This window comes from Rissa tridactyla, chromosome W (genome assembly GCF_028500815.1).
Source record: "Rissa tridactyla isolate bRisTri1 chromosome W, bRisTri1.patW.cur.20221130, whole genome shotgun sequence".
NCBI classification, from domain to species: domain Eukaryota; kingdom Metazoa; phylum Chordata; class Aves; order Charadriiformes; family Laridae; genus Rissa; species Rissa tridactyla.
Window position 1 is genome coordinate 29,614,383 of NC_071496.1, and position 13,659 is coordinate 29,628,041.

General features: G+C 46.4%; 1 protein-coding gene across 2 annotated transcripts in view; it reads left to right on the forward strand.

The window, feature by feature from the left end:
- Positions 1-2,339: 2,339 nt before the first annotated feature.
- LOC128902071 (zinc finger RNA-binding protein-like) overlaps positions 2,340-13,659 on the forward strand; it is a 74,822-nt gene continuing 63,502 nt past the window's right edge. For both annotated transcript variants that reach the window (XM_054184418.1, XM_054184419.1), the window contains exons 1-2: positions 2,340-2,436; positions 2,704-2,788. In XM_054184418.1, the coding sequence (XP_054040393.1) occupies positions 2,400-2,436; positions 2,704-2,788 (122 nt within the window). In that variant the 5' untranslated portion in view covers positions 2,340-2,399. The remainder of the gene's footprint in view (positions 2,437-2,703; positions 2,789-13,659) is intronic.

The following is a 13,659-nucleotide window of genomic DNA, read 5'->3' on the forward strand; positions in this document are numbered from 1 at the left end:
TTGATCCCTGTCTATGCAGAGATAACTGGGGGGGGGGGAGCTGTGGAAATGGCTCAGCTTATTGATCCCTGTCTATGCAGAGATAACTGGGGGGGGGGAGCTGTGGAAATGGCTCAGCCCGGGGTGGTCTCAACACTGCATTACAATCAGAACCGAAACCCGAATGGTACCTTTAACAAAGAAAATGCCCTGAGTCAAGTCCCACCACTATTCAGTGAGTGTGAGACCAGACATCACAAAATAAACATTGCTATCTGGGGGGCCATCAAACCACGGAGATAACCATCCCAGATAGCGTAATCCATTCAAGCACAGTCCCGGAAAAAAGGATATTTAAGTCCAAAGTTTTGGGGAGAAAAACGGGGAATCTTCCAAAGATACAGCTGGCCTGTAGGAGATTCTGCCCCCCCCCTCCCTTGTCCAGGATGCTGTGCAAGGTAACTTCCCGGGATTGAGTGGCCTTATCCGAGAGAGAGGGTAAGTGATTTAATAACATACGTATGATGTCTAGCATGCACTCGTTTAAGGTATTCATATCTAGCACGCTGGTGGTTTGTGTTGTTACTTTTCGGGATCAGCTGTTAGGCGGTAATAGCGTATTCTGTGAATTGTTTTTGTTCTTTTCCCCTTAAATTGCAATGGTGCATTCTTCCATTGTATCCATGAGAACTTGCAATAGTGGCGTATCGGACCCGTGAGTGAAGTCCAAATAAATTGTTAATTTGAACCTCTCAGTGAAGTCGTCTTCTCTCGGTCACAGGGTTATGGGGAACATATGCAAATTCAGTCACTTTGAATGGGAGTGCTTACTACACTGACTGTAATATACTGCCCAACAGTTCTTAGGAGCAGTCTGATGGACTGCTGGTTTTTAGAAACTTCAGATTAATGGGCCCTGTATGGATGAGGCTTTACCTCACATGTACAATAAGCACATGGGAACTATTGCACAATTTATTTGTGGATGTGCAATAGCTGTGATGCCTTGGGGGCAAGTCAGACAATGTGCATGTGGCTTTAGCTGGATGACAGCTATGTTGCTCTTCTCATATGTGGTGGTGCACCCCACCCAGGGCCCAGGTGAATCTAAAACTTGTTGCAAGGTTAGGCAAGTCCTAGGTCTTGCTGTGAACTCTGCACATGTGTGCTAGCTGCAGGTCTGCCTTCTAGCTCTGTGGCCTTCCAAGAGTGCTGACTAGGTACCTGTTGCATATGTCAGTTGTCAGCTGTAAGAAAGGCCGGTATTGCTTTTGCAGAGGAGAAAAGCCGTTTCCATCAGAGGTGACACGATAAGGGAATGACTAAGACAAAGAGGCTCCAGCAAAGGCTTGTAGAACATCTCTTATCACACAGACAAAAGGACAAACTGATTCCTACTGGATTAGTGTCTAGAAGGGTAGTCAAACATTTAACCAGGGCTAATGACACTGAGCAATCTTTTACCAAAAAGGAAAGAAATAAACTAGTCAGACAATCCCTTTAGGTGTAGCATAAGGAGAAGTAAACAGAGGCAGGACATGCGGGAAGAATTTTAGGCGCCTCGGACAGACTGTGAACCCTGGAGTACCTAACCAATGGGAAACAGGGGAGGGAAAAATTCGGCCGGGATTAGGGAATAAAAAGGTGTGTTTCAAGAACTGGAAGTGTGCCTACTTGCTAGGTCACCCCTTCTTGCAAGAATGTTCAAATAAAATGTGCTTCGTATCGTTCACTGCCTGAGCCGTTGTTATTGGATAAGGAGCATTTCTCACACAGCTGACAACGTGCTTGTGTGGGAAAGCTGGTAAATACTGACATGTGCAGTACATGTGTGGGGACAAACACCAGTATGTGGCAAGTGTGGTGGTGACCTGTTTCACCTAGATTTCTGTTACTCGAACTACTTACTGTGGTGTGTTGTGTCTTTGCAGGCAAGAATGAGAAACCGACCCTATCTTTGCAATATGAGACCACGGGTACAGGTGCGGTGTGGCTGTAGATGCAAAACATGGCGTAATGGACGGAGGAAGGGGACAGCCGGGCGGTACGTGTAGCGCACTCTGAGAACAGCTCTCCCTTGTGCCTGGGCCTTGTGGAGATGGACTACAGCTCCCAGGAGTCTTTGAACATCCCGCGCATGCGCACATGAGGATTCGCGCCTCAAGCGTGGCGGCGGCTCCCGCAGCACCAAGCGCATTCTTCTGCGTCCGGGGGGTGGGAACGTAATCATGGGTCGGACTACAACTCCCATCGGCCCCTCGCACGGCTCGTATGTGCGCACGGCTCCGGCCCGGCTGCACTCCGCCGTTGTTGCCGTAGGTGTGTGTGGGGGAAGGGAGCGAGCGCGGCGGTGAGGAGGGGGGAGGAGGGGGTGAGAGTTTAGTCGCCGCTGTTGTTGCTGCTGCCGCCCGTTTGGACTCATGATTCCTATATGCCCGGTAGTTTCGTTCACCTATGGTAAGTAACGGCGCTCGGTGTTTATGTGTGTCCCTGCACGTGGGGGGGGGGGGGGGGGCGGCGGTGAGGGGGAGGGGATGCGGCCCGCGCGCAGGGTGGGGGAACGGGGAGGGGGATCCTGAGGCGCCGTGTCTGACCTGGCGCTCGTGCGCTTTTTCTGTCTCTCCCCTTCTCTTCCCCTCCCCCCCACTCCGCCTCCTCCCTCCTCCTGCCGGGCCTCCTGTCATGGCCCTGACTGCCGCCGCCTCTTGGTTATCGTCGCCACAGTGCCCAGCCGGCTGGGAGAAGATGCCAAAATGGCCACCGGCAACTACTTTGGTTTCACCCATAGCGGGGCTGCTGCCCAGTATAGGTAACCGCCGCGACCTCTCCCTACCCTATCCTACCCTACCCTGCCCTGCCCCTCCCGCTGTCCGGGCCCGGAGCCACCCTTCCCCTCTTCGCCTCCGGTCCCGTGTCACTGACTGGGATCTCTCCGCCCCCTTGGGGGTGAGTTCTTGGGACTCCTCCCATCCCCCGCACCGTGTGGGGGCCTCTTCTGCACCCCGCTCCTCCGGGATGGTTGTGCTTGGGACCCTTCTGTTTGTCTGTCCCGCCCGTGGGTGTGTTTTCTTATCTTCCTGGTAAAGGCCTCCCCGTATTCCCAGTTGTGTGAGGGTGGGGAGGTGGAGCTGGGCACCACGGAGGAGGAGAATCAGCGTCAGCATCAAGTCCCGAGGCCCTTAAATTAAAATGGCCACTTGCATTCAACAACACCAGCGAGTTATGGTCCGCTGCCCCGGGTCCTTCTTCAGCTTCAGGGAAGATGGGGTTTGCTTCCCAAGTTTTTGCCTCCCCCTATGTCAGTGTGGGAGGACGGAATCCTTTTTAACATAGGTTAAAATTACATCAACCCAACCTATGGGAGACTGGATAGTAAGGGAAGAGCTGAAGCACCAGAAAATGCAGAAGACTGTCTCATTCCACTGAAGCAATGTTATAATTAATGTCACTCAGAAAGTAGAGAAGGTACTTTTGGGGTCAGGCATCTTTTAAAAAGGCTTCCTACTTAGATGTCTAAGACTAGGAGCAGGTCTTACAGTGGAGTTCAGGGGTCTGTAACTGTATACCTTGTATAGACATACTGCCTTAAATCTTTGTATCTTTGTACTTTTTGTGCATCCAAATTGTGTATCAGAGTGTTAGTAATTGGTAGCACCTATTATCTCACTTGTTCTGAAATCAGATTACTTGATTTGGCAAAAAACAGATACAATCAGGAAGATCTTCACATTTTTTGCTTTTATTGGAGTCCACATTTAAATCTACATTATTTGTTTCATAAATCTGTAATAAAGAACTTCCTTGACTCCTAAGTCTTGGTTAATGGGAAAAGCAGAAGAATAAAGTAAATATATTAGGGGTTATTAACAAATGAATGCAGATGTATACTACTGTTAACTAGCTAATCAAAATTGCATACCTGACAGTTTCAGGAATATAGTTTTATGGGGGGTCTTGGAATGACTCCCTATCTGTTCTTTCCTGGAAATGGACATGTTACATTAATTTTCATTTACTCCAATGTATAATAGTTAAAGGGGTGGATTAAACTTAGTTTGTCGTCTTGTTCTTTTAAGATTAGGTGCTCACAGTATGTTTATGTTTTACTTGACAGTTAGAGTGAAATTTGAAACTGGGTCATCATGGGTGTCCTGGGTTGAGCAACACAGGACTAACTTCTCTTCTAATGCTTGGGAAAACTGCACTTTTAGAAGACTCCAGTGTCTGAATTCGTGAAAATATTTACTTTATAGCCAGCTAGGCTATGTGGGATTCAAGGTCTTGGTGTTTTCAAGCCTTGCCAGGTGCAGGGATGAGGAGGAGCAAGACCTGGGCACTTGACCCAGGCTGGCCAACAGGATTACTTCATACCATGAATGTCACATTCGATATAAATTAGAAAGTTTTGCTGCACAGTCTCTCTCCCTTGATGGTGGTGGTCCAGAGAACTTTTTGCCCCGGTGCCAGACCCCTGAGGCCTTCCCTTCCTCCTGAAGCTGTAGCACTCACAGTGTCCGACATTTGCTGTCCACTGCTGGGAGTGCACAGCTTCCTGCTGGTATAATTGGCTGAGTATAATTCTTGTTGTATATCTTATTAGTATTGGGATCAATACTGGTTCTTTAGTATTATTGTTAATTATTTGGTCTTATCCTATTAAATCTATTTATATTTCAACCCTCGTGTTTCCTTGTTTTCCCCGATTCCCCTTCCCAGGTGGGGAGGGGTCATCGGGTGATAGAATTATTGTCTAAACGACAATAAATTGTTATGGGGTTTCTCAAACCATAACAATGGGGTATGAAGGAGTTCCTAAATAGCATAGAGGAATTTTTTTTTTGTAAGTAAATAAACAATCTTTAAGTGAATAATAAACTGAGATCCATATATCTGTAATTTTGAAGTGGAGATTAATTTTTTTAAATTATTCCTTTTATTGTGGAGCTGAGGGTGTCTATAGACTTAAGAACCTGAACAACTCGTTTGAAATTTCCTTTTGAATATAAAAACGTATAATTGGAATAAAGTTCAAGTTCAAAACTGTTTTTACAGTTAATCCTAAATGTATTCTTGAGAAAATGGAAAAACTGATTGAAAGAAGCTTTTTCTTTTGCTATCACAAGCACAAGATATTATTTCATTTATGTATCAGTAAAAGACTCTGCATCCTATAAATGGTTTGTATATTTACCACATCTGAAAGTGAAGAGACACAGCAATCGGTGTTTAAGCAGCCCTTTAATAAGAATGAATTTAATATTTTGAGCAGAACATAGGAGTCGCTTAAATGTCTAAAAGGGAGCTTACCTTCATGAAGCAGGTTTGTCAGGTCCTTAGTAGCTTGTTTATGGAGTTCTACAAAATGTATATTCCACCCCAGTATATTTGAGAAAGAGATGGTGGTGGCAGGGGAAGATAATAAAAGATTTAATATTGCAACAAGTCCTCTAAGAGTGTTACCAGTATTCAAAGTAACAGTTTATAGAATAACAAAATTCCTGTGTCATTAGAAACTAGGATAATAGAGAATACGAATGGATGTTTATCTGCGCAGTTAATACATAGGTGAGTATCATAAATCTACAAAAAAAAATTAAATTCTGACCACAGAACTAATCCACAGACTTTAAAAAAAGTTGGTCAAAATAGCAAGTTGTTTTAGGAGAGCAAATCAGACACTTGAAACTGAAGACCTTAATTTTTTGGTATGTGTTTTAGAAGTCCCGGTGCTGTAGTTTTTATAGCAAGTAACAGAAACTTTCATAATAATCACATTATTAGATACATTTTTTTTTTTTTTTGTTATCTCTTGACAAAATGGCTGTCAGAAATTCTGGTGCACTGGGAGAACTTTAGGCTTCAACTTTAAAGGAATCTCAGTCAGTGCTCCCTAATGATAATATGTAGAATCCTGTTGATTTCAGCACTTCAGCTAAGTGCAAAAAATCTGTGCACTTCTTTTTAGGATACAAGCCTTTCTTGGAATATCTCAAAGTATGAAATGTAAATCTTCATCTGGAGACGTGCAGAAGAAAAAAGCAAAAACAACTTTGTATCAGAAAGAGGAGAGTAAATAGTTTCTGATAAATAATTTCAAAGCAGAAAAATCTGCTATACTAAATATTTGAAAGGTGCTTGTAGTAAAGGTTTTCCATATTTAATTCCAGACTTCTTGTAGACCAGTATAAACCCTGTTGGAATTCCAGTTTCTCAAAATGACAATATTCTAATTTGCATTAATAGTAGTGAAGGGAAAATGTATTGGAACTATTGGGTTCAAGGAAATAGCTGCTTAAAATCAACAGTTTAAAAGAAAATGAAGCTATTATTGGCATAGAAATCACCGTGCTGTCTTGTGATTCCAGTTTGTATGTAGCCATGTTGGATCATTTAAATACTCCCTCATCCTTCATATGAAGGATAAATTAAAATTTGTCCAAGGAATATAGTCTTAACATTAAATACTAATATTTGAAGCAGTTATAAAGGCCAGATTGGTAGCTGCTCAAATGTTAGATCTTGGATTTGGGAAATTCATTAGTAGTGTGTGCAGGAGTTGACAATGTATTTACTGTTGTAACAGTGTAAGCAGTATAGTTCCCTGAATTGACTAGATAAGAAAGGGAATAGATGTCTGGTTTTATTAGCTCATAAATACTAGTTTTCATAAAGCACACTTGAAATCTTAACTTGTTTCATATTTAATCAAAGGCAGCAAAAGAGCTAAGTGCCCTTTAAACCTGTAAATAATGAGTTAGAAGCATTCTTGTTCCTTTCAGTGTTGTCACTGCATAAAATTTCCCACTGCCCTGCTCAAAATTCTTTGTGTGTACTACCCAGTAATAACATCATAACTTAATGAGAGAAGCATTAAATCATGGAAATGTCTCTGAATATTGCAATACCTTTCTACTTTCTGCTAGTGGCAGTATTGGGGCCTAAGCTTATAAACCTGCATGCAATGCAAAACTCATCTGTTACTTATTTAAGTAATTGTATTAATCCATCTATTAAGGAGCCTGAAATAAATGTGGAATTTGGTGATATTTGTCCTCTCTACTGTGTGTGTATGTGCATGCATGTGTGTTCTGTAGGCCATCTGAATCACTGTGTGTATATTCAGTCTGAAATGAACAACTGAATATTGTCTTGTCTTTCAAAAAAACAACCAAAACAACTGGCATTCTTGATTCAGTACTGGAGAAGAGACATAGTTATACTTTTATTTTAAAGTTGGCTGACTGAAATGTGGGGATGGTGAAGGAGAGATAGGAACGTTAAGAAATGCTTGGACAGAGAAGTGTGCAAATGTGGTGGTCTTGTGTTAAGATTTTGGTTTCTGTTAAGATGAACAATCTTTGAGTGTCTGAGTTTCATCTTAGTAATGTTCATACTGTGTCCCTTCTCTAATGAGACAGGTCACAGATAAGAGATTCTTGGGTAATTAAGAATGATTTGTTAACTTTCAATTGCTATCAAGTAGCAGGAATATTACTGTTGTGGTTTGGGCCTTCACAGATAAAGGCAAGTGTAGCAGTTAGGGTCCAGAGCCAATCACAGCATCTGTGAGTTTAGGTTATGGATCTGAACTACTGCAATTATAGCTAGTTTGGCATTCAAGTGTGGTCTGTGATGTTACAGGATATTTGAGACTGGTACAAAACAGGAAAGGAAGGTGAAATCCTGTGGATAGATAAGTGGGCTAGTGAGAATTGTTTAGGGGTAGAGTGTTTTTTCACATTTGCTAGTACTTCTAATTAACTTTATTTTTGTCTTCAGTGCATGTCTGTCATGGTTTGGCCTCAGACAGCAACAAAGAACCACTTGCTGCTCTCTCAGGCTTCCCCAATATGGGAAGAAAAAAAGGCAAAATTCGTGGGTTGAGACAAAGGTAGTTTAACAGAACAGCAAAGGGAACAAGAAAACAACAACATGGATAGAGGAATGCACACACACAATTATAGAATTGCTGCTCACAGACTAGACCCCAGATGACTGAGCCTTCTCCAAGGAGTGAGTTCCTGCTCCTTCTCCCTCCCCCCACCCCAGCTCAGAGGGGGCATGGCTCACATGGGATAGAATACCTGTGTCCCTGCTGGAACCAGGATATTATCCACCCCTTATTCCATACCATCAATGTCATGCCCAGATCTTACAGGTTCCAATGAATTGCCATCACTTTCCCCTGTCATGTGTGTATATATACATACACATATATATATACACACACACATCTACATAATGCCCTTAGTTTATGGGCCATCCCTCCAAAGTGTCTGTTGAGTTCATTTAATCCGTGGCTTTGGGCTCCATCTGTTAGAACAGTCTCTCAGGGCAGGTGAGATGCTGGGTGGTGCTGGCCTGTTGCATGCTGTATTTTCGGAGCTTGTGACTGGTGCACCCGGTGTGGCTCATGCACACAGTCCATGGGCTGAAGATGTAGATCTTGAGGAAGTTGCTGGGCACCAGCTGCTGAGGTCAGTTCTGATCCCATCACCCCTGTGCTTTGCTCAATTTTTTCATCAAAGTCCATCTGTCCTTAATTTGGGTGAGTCTTACTGTAGTACAGCTGATAGCAATTATAGCAATGAGGACATATAGTGACAGGGTTACTTAGCAATTAACAACACAAATTGATTCATTGGCTATTCTCACCCAAAATCAGATCCCCCTCCTTCCACATCACCCACCAAGTGTACCCAGGTCCTTGGGCAAAAGCAATCCCACGGATGGGTTTGCCTTTGCCCGAGGCAGGACTGACCCAGACTGTCTTCCCTGACATATTCTTCATGTGCACTACGGGGACTTTATCCCCTTCTACGGTACGTGGAAGTTTTGATTGGGCAGGGCCAGCCCGATTGGTAGATCCCCTGGTGTTAACTAGCCAGGTAGCCTTTGCTAAATGTGCATCCCAGTGTTTTAAACTCCCACCACCCATTGCTCTCAGTGTAGTTTTTAACAGCCCATTGTATCGTTCTGTCTTCCCAGAGGCTGGTGCGTGACAGGGGATGTGATACACCCACTCAATGCCATGCTCTTTGGCCCAGGTGTCTATGAGGCTGTTTCGGAAATGAGTCCCGTTGTCCGACTCAATTCTCTCTGGGGTACCATGTCGCCACAGGACTTGCTTTTCAAGGCCCAGGATAGTGTTCCGGGCAGTGGCATGGGGCACAGGGTATGTTTCCAGCCATCCAGTGGTTGCTTCCACCATTGTGAGCACAGGGCGCTTGCCTTGACGGGTTTGTGGCAGCGTGATATAATCAATCTGCCAGGCCTCCCCATATTTATATTTCATCCATTGTCCTCCATACCAGAGAGGCTTCAAACGCTTGGCTTGCTTGATTGCAGCGCATGTCTCACATTCATGGATGACCTGTGCAATAGTGTCCATGGTCAGGTCCACCCCTCGGTCACGAGCCCATCTATATGTCGCATCTCTTCCTTGATGGCCTGAGGAGTCATGGGCCCACCGAGCTATGAATAGTTCACCCTTATGTTGCCAGTCCAGATCCACCTGAGCCACTCCAATCCTAGCGGCCCGATCCACCTGCTGGTTGTTCTGATGTTCCTCCGTGGCCCGATTCTTTGGTACGTGGGCATCTACATGAGGTACTTTCACAACCAGATTCTCTATCTGGGCAGCAATATCTTGCCATAGTTCAGCAGCCCAGATGGGTTTGCCTCTGTGCTGCCAGTTGCCCTGCTTCCACTGCTGTAACCATCCCCACAGAGCATTTGCCACCCTCCATGAGTCAGTGTAGAGATCAAGTACTGGCCATTTTTCTCGCTCAGCAATGTCCAAAGCCAGCTGGATGGCTGTCACCTCTGCAAACTGGCTCGATTCACCCTGTCCCTCACTGGCTTCTGCAACCCGTCGTGTAGGACTCCACACAGCAGCCTTCCACTTTCCATGCTTTCCCACAATGCGGCAGGACCCATCAGTGAACAGGGCATATTTCTTCTCATTTTCTGGCAGTTTATTATATGGTGGGGCCTCTTCTGCACACGTCACCTCCTCCTCTGGTGACATTCCGCAATCCTTGCCTTCTGGCCAGTCCATGATCACTTCCAGAATTCCTGGGCGACTGGGGTTTCCCATTCGAGTTCGCTGTGTGATCAGTGCAATCCACTTACTCCATGTAGCATCAGTTGCATGATGTGTGGTGGGGACCCTTTCTTTGACCATCCAGCCCAGCACCGGCAGTCGAGGTGCTAAGAGGAGCTGTGCTTCTGTGCCAACCACTTCCGAAGCAGCTCGAACCCCTTCATATGCTGCCAACATCTCTTTCTCTGTTGGAGTGTAGCGGGCTTCGGATCCTCTGCATCCCCGACTCCCAAACCCTAGGGGTCCACCTCGGGTCTCCCCTGGTGCTTTCTGCCAGAGGCTCCAGGTAGGGCCGTTCTCCCCGGCTGGGGTGTAGAGCACATTTTTAACATCTGGTCCTGCCCGGACTGGCCCCAGGGCCACTGCATGGACTGTTTCCTGTTTGATTTGTTCAAAAGCTTGTCGTTGCTCAGGACCCCATTTAAAGTCCTTCTTCTTCCGGGTCACTTGATACAGAGGGCTTACAATCAGAGTGTAATCTGGGATATGCACCCTCCAAAAACCCACAATGCCTAAGAAGGCTTGTGTTTCCTTTTCACTAGTTGGTGGAGACATAGCTGCTATTTTGTTGATCACATCCATTGGAATCTGACGGCGTCCATCTTGCCATTTTATTCCTGAGAACTGGATCTCCTGCGCAGGTCCCTTGACCTTACTTCGTTTTATGGCAACACTGGCTCTCAGAAGGATTCGGACTATTTTACTCCCTTTCTCAAAAACTTCTTCTGCTGTGTTGCCCCATACAATGATGTCATCAATGTATTGCAGATGTTCTGGAGCTTCACCCTGTTCCAGTGCAGTCTGGACCAGTCCATGGCAAATGGTGGGGCTGTGTTTCCACCCCTGGGGCAGTCGATGCCAGGTGTACTGGACGCCCCTCCAGGTGAAAGCAAACTGTGGCCTGCACTCTGCTGCCAAAGGGATTGAGAAGAATGCATTGGCTATATCAGCTGTGGCATACCACTGGGCTGCCTTGGACTCCAGTTCATACTGCAGTTCTAGCATGTCCGGCACGGCAGCACTCAGCGGTGGCGTGACTTCATTCAGGCCACGATAGTCTACAGTTAGCCTCCACTCTCCATTAGATTTTTGCACCGGCCATATGGGACTGTTAAAGGGGGAGCGAGTCTTGCTGATCACTCCTTGAACCTCTAGGTGACGAATCAGCTCATGGATGGGAATCAGAGAGTCTCGGTTAGTGCGATACTGCCGCCGATGCACCGTTGTGGTAGCAATTGGCACCTGTTGTTCTTTGACCCTCAACAACCCCACAACAGCAGAGTCCTCTGAGAGACCAGGCAAGGTAGACAACTGTTTAACTTCCTCCATCTCCAAGGCAGCTATGCCAAAGGCCCACCGGTACCCTTTTGGGTCCTTAAAATGCCCTCTCCTGAGGTAATCTATGCCAAGGATGCATGGAGCCTCTGGGCCAGTCACAATGGGGTGCTTTTGCCGCTCATTCCCAGTTAGGCTCACTTCCGCCTCCAGTACAGTCAACTCTTGGGATCCCCCTGTCACCCCAGCAATACAGATGGGTTCTGCCCCTCTATAGCTTGATGGTATTAGGGTACACTGTGCACCCGTGTCCACTAGAGCCTTATACCCCAGCTCTTTCAGCCTGTCTTTGTAGGAGAGGCGCTCCAGCCCTCGGATCATCTTTGTGGCCCTCCGCTGGACCTGCTCCAACAGGTTTATGTCCTTCTTGTGCTGAGGACTCCAGAACTGGACACAGTACTCCAGGTAGGGTCTCATGAAAGATAATAAGGATTGTCCTAACTGAAGTGTAGGACTTTGCACCTCATCCACCGTTGGTCCCTCTTCACCTTTCCATTCCATTACTGCCAGGGAGTTGGCATATGACAGTGGTGCGCTCCGTACAAACTTCCGCCACATGGGCCTTGTGCACTGCACCTCATCGGGGTCTGTGGGTAAGTCTGCATTGTCCAAGTCATAATAAATCATCTCCCGCACGGCTAATTCTCTCAGGTACTGGATACCTCTTTCCATGGTGGTCCACTTGCTTGGGTGACATACAACATCCTCACTGAAGGGGTACCTCTCCCTCACGCCTGACAGGAGTCGTTTCCAGAGGCTGAGGGCTTGGGTCTTCTTCCCAATTGCCTTGTCAATGCTGCCTTCCCTAGACAGGGATCCCAGCTGCCTGGCCTCCCTGCCCTCTAATTCCAGGCTACTGGCCCCATTATCCCAGCACCGGAGCAGCCAGGTGACAATGTGCTCGCCTGAAAGTCGGCTGAAATCTTTTCGCATATCCTGCAGCTCACTCAAGGATAGGGATCGAGTAATTATCTCTGGTTCTGCCTCTTCCTCCTGTTCTTTTGATGGCCCTGGTTCATCATCATCCCTTACTAAGCGAACTGATTTCTTCGTGTACTTCTCCTTCTGTATGGGGGCGACTGATACCGTCACGGGTTGGTTCCCTGGTTCAGCGGCAGTGGCTGCTGCAGGAGTTGGAGTGGCCACCGGTCTGGTTTCCATCTCTTCCCCCTGAGGGTGCTGCATAACACTGAGCAGTGCCTGGTAGATACTGGCCAGGGCCCAGCACAGCGCGGTGAGTTGTGCCTCTCTGGAGCAGCCACAGCATTTCCCCTTCAAATATTCTACCACTTTATCAGGGTCCTGTAATTGTTCAGGGGTGAAGTCCCAGACCATTGGAGGTGAGAAGTTCTCTAGGTACCTGCCCATGTTCTCCCACATGCCATGCCACCCCTGACTATCCAGCCTCGGGGCAGATCTCCGGGTGGTAGTCTTAAATAGCTGTTTAACCCTAAACAAGACCTGGAACACATTCAGCAGACATAACACTAGGACCAGGCTGGTTTGAGCTTCCCAAGGATATTCAAAATTCTCAAAAGCTGTCATACCTGACCCGAAGGAGAAAAGGGAGGCCAAAGACCTGGGGAAAGTGTCCTCCCTTGTTTCCCCCACAGACTGGGTGTAATTATTAATAAATTCTGAGAGACGGTGCCCAAGGTACGGACAGGACAGCAACACCACATAAAAGCCCCAAAGTAACTGTCTAACAAGTGATGTTATCATCTCATAAGCCGATATCGCACAGGACAGCAGAATGATAAGCCTCATCCCTCTCCCAGAAGTAACAAACATCATTGCGGGGAGTACATAAGCCATATAGGAATTCACATAACCCAGCCATGAGAACAAACCAAGCAACATGGTGACCAGCGACTATTTACCTAATACTATAAATGCACACACCAAAATTTGTTTTTCCAAGCTCTAGTTGGATTCTGTCATTATCTCAACCCTTCGAGCCCCACGTTGGGCGCCAAAAAGGACTGTCGTGGTTTGGCCTCAGACGGCAACAAAGAACCACGTGCCGCTCGCTCGGGCCTTCCCAATATGGGAAGAATCAGAAGAAAAAGGCAAGACTCTTGGGTTGAGACAAAGGCAGTTTAACAGAACAGCAGAGGGAACAGGCAAACAACGACAATAACACGGACAGAGGAATATACAAACACGATTACAGAACCCCTGCTCACCCACCAGACCCAGGACGCCCCAGCCCCCTCCAAGCAGCTACTTCCTGCTCCTTC